The sequence below is a fragment of the Solanum lycopersicum genome, chromosome 10 (genome assembly GCF_036512215.1).
Source record: "Solanum lycopersicum chromosome 10, SLM_r2.1".
Lineage (NCBI taxonomy): Eukaryota > Viridiplantae > Streptophyta > Magnoliopsida > Solanales > Solanaceae > Solanum > Solanum lycopersicum.
Window position 1 is genome coordinate 48,882,552 of NC_090809.1, and position 13,969 is coordinate 48,896,520.

The 13,969-nt window shown below is 29.5% G+C and overlaps 1 protein-coding gene and 1 long non-coding RNA gene across 2 annotated transcripts; both read right to left on the reverse strand.

Annotated features, from left to right (window-relative positions):
• Window positions 1–1,279: 1,279 nt before the first annotated feature.
• LOC101249408 (uncharacterized) lies at window positions 1,280–3,035 on the reverse strand. The gene is made up of 2 exons (XR_183180.5): window positions 2,378–3,035; window positions 1,280–1,719 (listed from the first exon to the last, which is right to left on the reverse strand). It is a non-coding gene; the product is annotated as an uncharacterized lncRNA (long non-coding RNA).
• Window positions 3,036–8,943: 5,908 nt separating this feature from the next.
• LOC101249124 (uncharacterized) lies at window positions 8,944–10,079 on the reverse strand. The gene is made up of 2 exons (XM_004248695.5): window positions 9,748–10,079; window positions 8,944–9,356 (listed from the first exon to the last, which is right to left on the reverse strand). The coding sequence occupies exons 1-2, from the start codon at window positions 10,004–10,006 to the stop codon at window positions 9,091–9,093; spliced, it is 525 nt and encodes a 174-aa protein (XP_004248743.1). The 5' UTR covers window positions 10,007–10,079; the 3' UTR covers window positions 8,944–9,090.
• Window positions 10,080–13,969: the final 3,890 nt, after the last annotated feature.

Genomic DNA, 13,969 nt, shown 5'->3' on the forward strand with positions numbered 1-13,969 from the left:
ATATTTGCCCTCTCATAATTAAATTGTCGTTACTATAATTTTCTGTTTGTATGTTTACACACTTAGCATAAAACCTTCACAATTATGTGTTGTTTGCATGAATGTCTAATTGATTTTTAAAGGCCAAATTGAGACTTGTATTGCTAAAATGACCGTCTAGTTTGCCTTGTTTGTTTGACTTGGAGTCTATGAGGATCTTATATTCTATTTTGTCTAAGTCCACCCTTTAAGAGTCCAATGCCTCTTGGACAATTAAGTTGGGACGTTAGGCACCTTTTAGGTACGAAATGCATGTGCTGATGGGGTAGGGGTAGTTGGCCCTACGGAGATGATGACATCGACTCAGGCTTGAAAGACAAACTTTGATTTTGTCTGTCCCTATACGGCAGCCTATCAAAAAAAAAAAAAGTCGAGTGCTGATCCAAAAAGTCTTATTTGAGTCTCCCTTCCCTTTTTACCCTTTTACTTGTTTAATAATTATGTTTATTTGGGGTAGGTTAAAAAAAATTATTTGCTTATTTATTTGTCCCTTTTTCTATCCTCTCGCTTATCCTTAAATTATTATTTGATGTTTTATCTATTGCTATCACTTATTTTTACATGCTTAAATAATTAATTAAAAATAATAAATTTATTCCTCAATTTGTTTAATATTTTATCACTTAGTCTCGCATGCCTAAATAATTAATTAAAATAAGGATGCTATCTTTATTGTTTAATATTATATTATCACATAGCATTACACGCTTAGCTAATTAATTAAAATAATAGATAGATTTAATTATTCAAATTTTCTTATCACCTAGCAGGCATATAAATGAACTGACTTTAATTGCTATTTGTAACTTCCACATAGATTGCATGAGATACGATTGGACCCACATTTATGGACCTTGAGGAATTCCTAACACCTTTCCGTCGAGATAATTTGAACTCTTACCCTGATCTCTGTCTTGTTGACCTTAGCTAGACATAGTTAGGTTAAATAGGTATCCTAACGCATCTTAATTCGTTAGGTGGCGAATCCTTAAACTCCAAATTCCAAAAGAGTACGAAAAAATGGGGGCGTGATAGCTTGATTCGACTTTAAAAGATAAAGCCGACATATACTAAGGGATTTTGGGTTTTAAACAACTCGAAATGCGTAGGAGATTTAGATCTGATAGACTTTGATGACGCTCACATGCAGCAAGAATGAATAAAAATACATAAGTAACAAGTCATTCAATAAATATAATAATATAAAAAATAATAAGAAAAAGGGGGAAATCATGCTCTGTTGCATCAAGTGCCAAAAAGGATATTAATTCAAGTGATTCAGTACTAGGATACAACCCATTAAAATTTACCATAACAAGTCAATACTCATGAAATGGCAGTAAGTAAGCTTAGTGAATAAAGGAAAGATGGGAAAATCCTAATCCCAACTTGATTGGTCGACCGTATGAAGGAGAGATCAAGATGCGAAATATATATGGCATAAACTTACACGAGAGTCAAAATATGTATAGGATGATAAAATACTACCAATTTTATTAATGAATAACAATTGTGAAGAGTTAAAGATTATGAGGGTACGTAGGTTAAAAAAACTGATTAACATGACAAATAAAATTTCCAGCAGTAAGTGTATAAACTAACAAGATAATGGCGAATAACATGATACATACGAGTCGATATTGTCGCAATACATTCCTCCCAACATGAACATCGTATTTCCTAATTCGAAAAATGAAACAATACAAGGCTAAGAGAATACTAGAAAACCAGATGAAAGTAAAAACTTACAGTAGTCAAAATTTCAACTTGACCATGATAAAGTAATACACACATGAACAATTTCTATCCTTAATCCACAAATAAACTTAAAAGAATACAAAATACTCAATGTATTCAAACATTTTGAGGAAACAAGAGATAGGCCATTTGACATTGAGATTAAGTTTTAACGTTTTACTGCAAATATCTCCAAAGAAAACAATATTAAATTGACCGGTTGAGAATTAAAGATGAACAACAAAGATAGACACTTCTTTTGGCACTTGATAACAACAAAGGGAAAAGGGGACAGATTCTAACCACATTCTAACAATCATAAGAGGAAAGAAAATTGTTAACATGACTAAACATTACGCTAAACTCGAAAAAAAGACTACCCACACAGAATTTTCATCAAACCCAGGAAGTAAATTTCAATACATACCGTTTTGCAACTATTTAAGATGTCTAAAAGGAACACAATGTGAACTAATTGAGGCAGTCATTGATCATCAAATTGTTTTAGCTATGGGAATCGAACACAAAATTAAAAAATACTCAAAACGGAAGATACAAAATGGTTAGGAGTAAAACAACATAAAGATTACAAAGAGTTTACCTCCTTTTGAGCAGTGAACTGACACGGACAAGCAGGGGTGAAAGACTCCCAAAAAAATGACTCGAGCGCCAACGATGAACCAGCGAACTAGAATGGAAACCCAAATGAGCTCATGGATGGCAAAACGGAAGAATGGGACTTGGAATAGAAATTAATTGTTTTCTATTCTCCCCTCACTTCCTCAATGTATATAGTGAGTATTTTAGCTGTATACTTTTGCTTAAAATCGTCCTAGATATATTTTTCTCAAAATTTCTTACACCCCAAAAAATCTTCCGAACCTTTTTTTTTCAGATTTCCCTTCTTTTTCCCTTCCCCTTTACAGTGAATAGAAATATACAATATATGGGGGGCGAATTAGGGTTTTTGAAATTGGGGGGAAAGTTGGAAGAATCAGATAGGAAATCGGATCCACAAATTCAAAATATTTTCCCCATTAAGGGAAACATCCTTTTCATGAGATTTTGACCCCATTCTAGAAAGGTAAAGGGAGACGGACGACTCAGATTGGTCGAGCGTACCCGCTGTTCGACATGGCCTCATCTCGGAGTTGTGAGGACGATTCCACGCGCCCTCTAGCCTGCTATTGGAGTTGTACAAAACGCAGAAAGGAGAAAGGGACGTTGGATAAGAAAATGACAAAATGAACACAGTGCATACGCTGGTTTGACGCGCATACATCGTTGCTAAGTCACGATTCTCGCTTCTTTTAGGAATTATGCGCTTGTTGTGCGTGGTTATCGTGAAAAGGAAAGAAGAACACTTATGAACTTCGATTTTTTTTTAGGGCAATTTTCACATATAGCAAACAAAAAATTTATATTTGTATAATATAGCAAACTTTGCATAATTGCGCTCATAGCAAACATAAAAACTGTATAATTCGTTATAAATATACAAGTGTATAATTCCCTGGCCTATTTCACTGCAATTGTATAATTTGTTTTGCATATAGTTGAATCGAATTAAAATGTATGTATATTGCATAATTATAAGTGTATAGCAAGAAGATATATGTTTTTCTCGCTTTATACAAAAACAGAAACACAATATATACACTTCTGTTGTATAAAGCTAGAGAAAATTGTATTTCACTGCAATTGTATAATTCGCAATTGTATAATTCGTTGGCCTTTTTCTCTGCAATTTTTGAAGTAAAATGTTTGTAAATTGTATAATTAAGTGTTTAACACGAAGATATACATTTTTGCATGTGTATATACAATTTTTTCTCGCTTTATATAAAACAGAAACAGAATTATACACTTCTGTGTATAAAGCGAGAGAGGCGAGCGAGAATGGAGAGTGACGAGCGAGATTCCTGGGAGAGAGACGCTGGCAAATTTTAGATAATGTTTGCTATGGAGCACAATTAAATCAAACCTAGCTATTTTATTTAATTTAGGTTATTAGTTTGCTATTTTATATAATTTTCCCTCTTTTATGAGGGCAAGGGATTTGGGTAGGGTTAGAATTGGAGCTGGGTTGGGTAAAATAAAATGGGCTGGGGTCGAGTTATTTTTAGTGAGTAAAAATGGATGTTGGACCAATTTGAACTGGGCTCAAAATTAAAATATGATTGGGCTGCTGAAAATATTTGTATAAAGGCCCACAACTTGGTCCTTTAATAGCTGAATAAAATTATAAGTAAAAATTTAAGGAATTTCATAGTGTAATTCAATAATTACACTCTGTCCCGATAAAATTAGTATTTACTAAAAATCCCTTAAAATTGTTGTGCCGTGATACTTTAGACTCTAGTGATACATGATAAGTTTAAACTGTTAAGAAAAAAATGGGGGGAAAACGGTACATTTAATCTTGTTAACTAAACCAACTAAATTTACGGTAACAGATCATTAATCAGTATTAAATCAGCACGTAATTGGATATTAAATTCAAATTTTGAAAATCAAAGATTATATCATCTATTTTGAATACATTTTTTATGAAAATACTAAATAAAACAACTAATACATTACTGATACATGATATCAATTTTCAGAAATTCATACTGCATGAAAAACATGTGATACATATCTACTACATGTATCAGTGCATTGACTAAACATTATAACATGTGATACATATATAATACATGTATCAGTACATCGACTAAACATTATACACACTGATTCTATATGTATCATCAAGCACAGTTGATGACGCAGTTATTAAACTTAGTGAATGATACATTATAACAATTTTCAAAACTTCATGATACATAGAAAATATTATGATACACAACAAATTCATGTATTAATGCATCATCTAAAACACTATACTCACTGATTCAAAATGTATCAGCAAGCACACTTGATGGGGCATTTATTGAAATTAATCACTGGTACAAGATAAAAAATTTAAAAAACCCTTGATACATAGGAAATCATATGATACACATCTAGTTCATGTGTCAAAGCATAGACTAAACATTATAATCCACTTAGTACTCATGTATTAAACCTATTGTCTGATACATGATAATAATTTTCATGATTTTTTGATACATATTGAATTTCTTAGAATTTTTACTAATTTCAACAACAGTTTTAAGTACAAAAATACAAACCCGAAACAATGTAGGCCTAACAACAATGTTTGTTGCTTCTTTTTTCTTTTTTTTTGTTGTATTTTGACAACCTTTGATTTTGATGTTTCGCTAGAGTCTTTGTTTGAATCCTTCTGAAGATTCATAGGGTCATGCAAAGACTTTTTTCTATTTTCTTTCCAATTTTCATCGTCGGAATCATATATCCTTCTATTAATTAACGGATCCATTACTATGATGTAATAGAACAATTAACCAAAACAAAAAAAGGAAGAAAAGAAGAACTGATGATGGATTAAGAAGAAAAAGAAGAAACCAATAAAACATGATGGGTTAAGAAGAAGAAAAACGATGATGGATTAAGAAGAAAAAGAAGAAACCAATAAAAGATGCTGGGTTAAGAAAAAGAAAGACGATGATGAAGAAAGAAGAACTGAAGACGTGATGGAGTAAGAATAACACTAAGAACGGGAGAGAAATTGTCCAGATTTTTGAAATTTCAAATTTTTTGAATTTTAAAATTCAAAATTGTGTGTTTCAATTAAAATTTATTAAAATTAATAATTCAAAATCCAAAAACTGATTTAAAAGGTTGAGTGTTTTAATGGAGAAAAAATAGGCATTATATTGGGTAATTGTGTATTATAGGAGGGAGAATGTTATATATCTATACACTTCTACTAACATTAAAAAAAAAAGAATTATGTAATATTTAAAAAAAGAAGGGAAAATTAGAGATTATAAAACTCATAGTTGTGTATTTAAGTTATTTTTCCAAATTATAATTTAGCCAATTCAAAATTAATCAACCAAAATTCAAATAGGCTGAGTAACACAACTAATCTATGAGTTTCTCAATTCTTAACGACATGAAATAATTAACTTAATTATAAACTATTCAAAATATAACTATAATTTTAAGCAAACTAATTTAAAAAAAACTTACTAAAATTAAAGTCTTTAAAGATGATTTTTGAATATTTCACAAATAAACTAATCAGACAAAAACCCATAAAAATATATATCGTTTTAAACCATAAAAAATTGACTAAAGCTACTCTAAAATGACTTGAAAATATTTGAATCTTATAAAGTCAACTATTTCAACTCGTTTGGCAATTAAGAAACTCGTGAATTAATTTGTGTCGGAAAGATCTAAAATTGGGTGTCAACACTCATTTTTAGAGTTCCAAGAACCGAATAGAACTCTGATTTCTTCCAAAAATTGTATTACAGGTAGTTGTCGCGCTTCAACAAGGCAATCATTTATACATTCTTGTATGTTTGAAGTCATCATTCTCCCCTTGTTTACTGTTGCATGAACTCTTGATCACTTTTCATAATCGGAATCCTCAAGATACATCTTAATCCAATTATCAATTTTAACGACTTCAGCCATCAATTTCACAAAATCCTTTTTCCTATAAGACTTGGTCATTTAATAGAATACATCACTTAGTATGTTTTTGCTTCTCTTGAAACTTGTACAAACATTTTTTCAAACGTGCCAAATGCATGTAAAATGAGGAACATTTGGAAAAACAGTTCTAATGCCATTAATTATGCTTTCATTTCTATCTGATACAATACACATTGTTCCCTCTATTCAAATGCACTTTTAAATTGTTGAAAGAACTATGGCCATTACAATCATTTTCACTGTCCACCACTCCATAAGCTAACGGCAATATGCAACCTACTCAGAAACTGATTTGTTACTTTAGATAAACAAATATCCATATATAAAGTCTAATACAGAAATCATACCTGCACCATCAAGCGTACTTGCTGATACAAAAGTTACTTTGTAAGCTCCATAAAGATGTGCACCATCAAAAACAACTACTGGTCTACAATAGTCAAAGCCCCTCATTAGTGGCCTTAATGATATGAACAAATACATGAACTTATTTTCCTCCGACTTAGTGCATCCGTGTATAACAATTTGGGTATACGATTTCCAACATATATAGATATTTAGGCAACTGTCTATATCATTCGCAGACTTGCCCCTTATCATCTCTAATGCACGCTCCTTAGCACGCCATGCTTGCTTGTATGAAATATCAATCCCATACAGTGCTCTTATATCCTCAATAACATCATTTGCTATATGAATTCTTTTATGATTGTGCAGTTTAGGCGCTGTCACAACACTTGTAAACCCAACTGTAGCTTGAACAATTGTTCATAATCCATCCCTTATTGGACATGCATGTTCACTATTGAAGTACCTCATTTTGAATAAATCTGATTTCTTCCTAAGAGATGCATTGAATCTCCAACAACAGTCATCAGATGAGCACAATAATTTGTAGTTGTATTTTTCTAGATACAACTTGTATAAGTTTTACTACAATAATGTATCATCATTATTGCACACATATCAAACATCAAGAGTATAGTAAAATGTACTAACTACTTTATATTGATACATTAATCAAAACAATTATATGTTGATACATTAACACATAAAAATCTAGATATAATTATTGTATCATAATTCTAACCAGTAATGTGTTCTTATTGTTTCATAAATTACAACTATACATTAGTCAGAACGATCATATTTCTAAACATTAGCATCAAATAAACTAGACGACAATAATTTTGTCAATAACATATCCTTACCGTTTCAATAAATTGCAGCAATATATTAATCTCAACGATCATATATTGATACATTAACACATCAATTAAACTAGACAGAATTATTGTATCATAATTTAGCCAGTAATGTAACTTTACTGTTTCAACAAATTCCAGCAATACAGTAATCAGAACAATCATATATTGACACATTAATACATCAAATAAACTAGAAAAACTTATTGTATCGTAATTTTTGCAAGTAATGTGTCCTTACTATTTTAACAAATTGCAACAATACAGTAATCAGAACAATCATATATTGATATATTAACACATCAAATAAACTAGACAAAGTTTCATACCTCTTGTTATCAAATCTCTTTACTCTGAAATTAAAGTCATTTTTATTTTTGTATTTTTCCATTACAAATATCAGAGTGGCTTTCTCTTTGTACAATTGATCCATTTTAATGTCTGTACTTTTTGTATCAGATATGTAATTCGTCACCTCGAACTCTGGTATGTGAAACAAATCACCATTTTTTTATTCTACCAAGTTGAGAGCTAGTGTATCATGTTCAACACCTTCAACACAGACGATTGAACCAGTTGATACATCAAAACTTTCATTGTCGCCAACATCCTTATCAATTATATCAATACAAAGGGAATACGTTCCAAATCCAATCTCGCGTTTCTTCACCTCTATGTACAAGCTTACTCCCATATCAATCCTTATACTCATTGGAGAGGAATTTCCTTCTACAATGTATCTTATTTTAAAAAAAATTCTTGACTTATCAATATTAAACTTAGCCGCAATTGTTGAAATTAGATTCATGAATGAAACATGCTCACTAACAAATATCCCATCACTCTTGTATCATTCATATTTAATCTCACTCTCCCAAATTTCAGAATGCCTCAACAAAATTGATATATTCATTAACTATCTTATTAAACACAGAACAACAAAGTTGATTCTCAGTCGAAGTCCTCTTTGTAGAAACAGAGAAGAAGATGAACACGATTTGAATCTTTCAATTTTGATTTGATTTATTGAAACATAGAAGAAGATGAAGATTGAGAATAACGTCAGCGAAATTGATTAGCTTGATTTAAGGGATTCAATATTTGATTTTCTATTTTTGTATCCAGACTTTAATTAATAAAGTATCCGCTCCATCTTATTAATGTATCAGGACCAATTATTATTGTATCAGTATTTTTTATTTTTAAGGGATTTTTATCATTAAAATTTTATAAGGGACAAATGATCATCTTGCTTTAAAATTTTGTTATTTTTGTCCTTTGTCCAAAATTTATGGATATGATTTGCTTGCTTAAATCTATGATGGTACAAATTAAATAAACTTGAAGATTCATAAAATAATCTGAAGCATTAATAAACAAATATCATGCATTCCAAAACTCCCAAGTACTATATTTTTATTGAAATGAAAATTATACACTTAAAATCAATTCATGTTTAGCTTAAATTTTATTCAAGTAATAAAACACAAAAATCATAAAAATAAAAGTGTAGCTAATCAGTATGCATCTCCCAATTTTAGAAACGCCAATGTTTGAGAGGCATCACAGCAAACTTCATATTCCCAGTCTTGCAATGGATTCCTTTGTGTTCTCCACAACCAAAATAGTAAGTTTGCATTTTCTTTAGCACAAACTCAAATCCTTCCCCTGCACCTTCACTTGGATCTGCTATCCTTTTAGCTCTCCTGAAATCACACTTGATGAAACTCCGATAATTTGAGAATAAATAAACACTGTGTGGAAATCCAGTACCATTTACATTTGGTGGATCATACTTGAACACTGCATGCCACAAATATATTAAAGTGTGATAATCAGAACTTAAGTGTATATATATATATAGAGAGAGAGAGATATAGAGAGAGAGAATGGTATTATTGCATTCACTATTTATTTTGTTTTAAGGAATAGAACTTAGTATAAATAAATAATTAAATAATACTTTTAAAAAAATATCAAGACGTGGGATGAATTTTTTGTCACAACACATGAGAAAATCGAGATATAACAATATCTGATGCATTAAGTAATGTTAAGAAAATGCACACTATACATGTTTTATTTAACTTTAATAGATTCAATTGAACCCCTTTAGCTACATGTCAAATTTATATAAATGACATGATAAAGCACAAATGTACTAAAAGTAGAAATTTTAAAAACAAAGACATACCTAAGGTGTCATTAACAAAGAACGGACCATTGTTTCGAGCCCAATCCATGTAGTTGAAGCCATAATGCCAATTTTTCGAACCTCCAATGATGAATTTATTGGAGGTCTGAGTGGCATTTGGGGGATGAGAATAAGGGCAATTGGTTTTGTTCCATGTTATAGGACCCCAATTGAAGTCATGGTTGGCTAGTCCAATGGAAAACATGGATGAGAACAATACTGCAAGTAAGAGAAATGCTTGTCCATTAGCAAAAGCCATTTTGATAAGTTTGCTAGCGAAGAAAAGAAGTTGAGTTGATGAGGATGATGTTGAGTCACCCAAATGATATGGAGTATATATAGCAAACTCATATGTGGTCAAAATGAAGACTATTTGGACCAAAATAAGTTGGTCATTTTCATGAAATTGGTTGGTGAGACAGGAAAGTTAGTGGTCTTGGTTTTCCCCCAATGTTTTCTTTAAATATTCCCAAGTGCCAAGTCCACCAATGAAAAGAAAATACTATTGCACATATGTTGCACTTTTTCGCTTATTACTTCCTCCGTCTGGTTTTGTTTATCATGATTTCTATTTTTCGAGTCAAACTATAAAAACTTTAACTAACATTTTAAGATGCATTTTTTCATCATCTTAATATGCAAAAAAATTGTAATTTATAGTACTTTTCATATAATTTTAGAATATCTAATTTTTTTGTTTAAAATATCAAATTAATGTGATCTAATTTATCTTTGAAAATTAGTCAAATTGACTTTTTATTAACACAACATAACAAACAATTCCGGATGGTGAAAGTACTATTTTACAATTTCTATATGCTTACTTGCTTAATTAACCGAGTTTCAAACTCCATGAGAGTTCATAAAATCAGCTCTTGAAAATTTGATCCACTTAATTCATATTAACAGTTGATTTATTAGCTTAAACTATTTCAATTCATAGCAAATAGGGTTGATATATACCTCAAATTGATCCAAAAGAATTCTAATCAAAATTTATTTTGAAAGACTTTTTATTAATATTAATATATAGTCATATAAATAAAAGGGAAAATTTTAAAAATATCAATATTTAAGCATTTGATAGGACCCTTAGCCACACTTTTAATATTTATTTAAAATGTTAATATTTTGATTTGTTATATTGTTGATTTACGTATCATTTTTCTTTGATTTAACTGAATAAAAATACAACTAAGCAAATAACAACTTAGAGAAAATCAAGGCAGAGAATATTTTAAATAAAGTAAATAGTGGTGAAAATATATTATTAGTTACTTTAGATTAGGAGATAAACTAGACACAAATTCTCTCGTCTTCCTTATCATCCATTAACGACTTTTGATTTTCCTTTGATGATCTTCCTCCTTCGTAAAAGGCAAGACAAGATTTTTGCTGAAAAAAGAGATTGATACAGATTAAGAGACTAAAATAGGTGACAAATTCTCTCGTCTTCCTCATCCTTCATTAGCAACATTCAATTCTCCATTGGTGATCCTCCTTCTCCGCAGAAGACATGTCAATGATTAAAGTTTTTGCCCGAAAAAAAGGAGATTCATACAAAAAGATAGGCATACAAATAGACATTGGGCTAGAAGTTCAGTTCTGCTGAATTTATTGTTTGGTGCCTTGTTCATCCCTATTTTGCTACGGATGGGATCTAATCTTATTTGGTGTCCCAATTTTTGTTTTCTTAAACATTGAGTCAAATTTTTCTTGTAGCTTTTTCATTTCTAATTTTTGTATTCGATATTTGATCAGTTTACTTTTTTTTTTACTTTGTGTTTGTTGTTATTTTTGTTCTGGAGGAACCTACCACCATGCGTTCAATAGGATGATCTTAAGGATGTCATCGCTCCAGACAAAATAGTTATCCACGTAACTATATTGTATTTCATAAAAATTGAATACAAAATCATTAATGAATACAAACTTACATTCATATAACAAAAGGTATTCATGATTGAGTTATGTGTGTATTTTACTTTAACTGTGAAAACTAAAAAGTGTATCTAATGATCAAGACTGTAATATTAAATAACTGCCAAATATATTTTTCTTTTATTTGTATTATAAAATATTATTGATTGCACGCTAGTATAATCTAATCATTGCATATGAGTGATATTTTAAGAAAGAATACAATATTCTTAAAAAAAATACAAATTGACTGTGAAAGAAATTGGATACATCAATGCTTAAGAAATACAAATCCATTTGGCATACCTGTTGGATTGACTATAAACTAAGAAAAATATAATATTTTTAATAAAAATACAAACGTTGAGTAAAAGAAAAACAATTGACAAACAAAAATTAATATGAATAACATTTTTGCAACCTTCTTCTCCTACTCTGATTTCTTTCTTTCTTCTTCTTCATCAGCTATGTTCTTTTTCAGATTTTTTGTTCGCCAAACTCAAATATGAATCTGTATTCACTTGTGCATTAGTAAAACTTTGTCTCATTATCAAAAAAATATAACTACTCAAATAAATTAAAAAACTTACATGTCAAAACTTCCAAACAAATTAATGCTTGAATAGTTAATGAATACTTGATTCTCATATTATAATGACCGAAATATGTTTTTATCACAAAATAAACCTACTCCACACAAAATACATACACCAAATATAACATAATAAGTATAAAATCATCAAATAATAAAATATGACTACAATCTAAAATAACATCACTATTTCTTAAAAATGAATACAACTATATAAAGTAAATATATATGTTTAATTGACTGGATACAAACGACACTCTTACATTGTCCACACCTAGAAAATTATACATAGATATTATGAGTCCAAGTATTTGTGTATATCGTCAAAATTAACAGAATGTTCACAAATACAAATACAAAAAAAATAATTAAGAAATACAATATCTATACTAACAAATCCACAATATCCATAGACATCGATAATACTATTTTATATCAATACACATACTTTATAAATTTTGAAAACTATTATATTTCAATACGCATACTATTTTATACCGATAATAAATTATTAATTTATTTGGATACCTCTTGTAATTCTCTTAGATTCGGTCATTAGAGAGTGATTTTGAGGTTTTCAAACCCTAAACGAAATTGGTTAAACAAAATTTTTGAATGATTTAAACAAAAATAAAATTAGTAAACAAAGGTAAAAATCGAATAAAGCTGCATATCCTAATCCAGAAGATTTTTGTTAATATCTTTAGAGATATATTTTCAAACTCTGGAGGAAAAAAAAGAATGAAAAATAGAGAAGCGAGAGTGTAAAGATGAAGAATTGGAAGAGTAAAATTAGTGAGAGAAAATACTACTTTTTAAATATATATAAACTATATATATATATATATATATATAAACTATATATATATATATATATATATATATATATAGATAGATAGAGAGAGAGAGAGAGATAAGGAGTTGGAAAATTACAATTAAGGTGAGGTAAATAAGATTTAAAAGTTAGGATATACAATATTTTCTAAAAGCATTGACATTTTGACATTTTTACTAGTATTTTTAAATTATAGATTTTTTAAATAATTATGTTAGAATTTTTTTACTAGTTTAGTAATTTTCCATAAATAGAAACTAATTTTATTAGGTACTAAAAAATTCTAAAAGAACAAAAAAATAAAATAAAATAACACCATATGCACATTTAAAGCGATATATATCGGGTTATAAACATATTTTTACAAAATTCTTACTTATAGCAGATTATTTTCGAGTTATAGCATATCAATTAAAATTATATTTAATTAAAAATCAATTAATAATCTAATTTAGATATTAATTAATATGTTTAAATTTTTAATTCTATTATTACAGTTACCTTTTCAAAAACCACCTCTTTAAATTTTTAGTTTATTAATTATATATTTTTATAGTGTCCTTTTTAAAACTAATAATCAGTTTAAATATTTTTAGGGATTTAAATTTATCATGTTCCTTGTTTACATTACCCAATCACCCATACCCCATTCACAGCTCACCCCCATCACAAGCTATTCTTAGAAACAGCCTCGTCAATTTTATCTGCATGCTCTCTCAGAACTTTCCACCGATCCATGCTCAATGAGATGTCTGACAAAGGAAAATACTACAGTTAGTTTCTTTATGTTATATGATACAAACTATAACTCCTTTCAGATGCGCAGATCCCAAAAAATTGATTATAGAAGGGGAGAATGACAGGTTACACGCTCT

Excerpts from the sequence above, each read along its gene's own strand:
- LOC101249124 (XM_004248695.5), bottom strand. The coding sequence starts at position 10,006 with ATGGCTTTTGCTAATGGACAAGCATTTCTCTTACTTGCAGTATTGTTC. Across the intron at positions 9,357-9,747 it reads CTTTGTTAATGACACCTTAG|TGTTCAAGTATGATCCACCA; the intron begins GTATGTCTTTGT and ends TGTGGCATGCAG.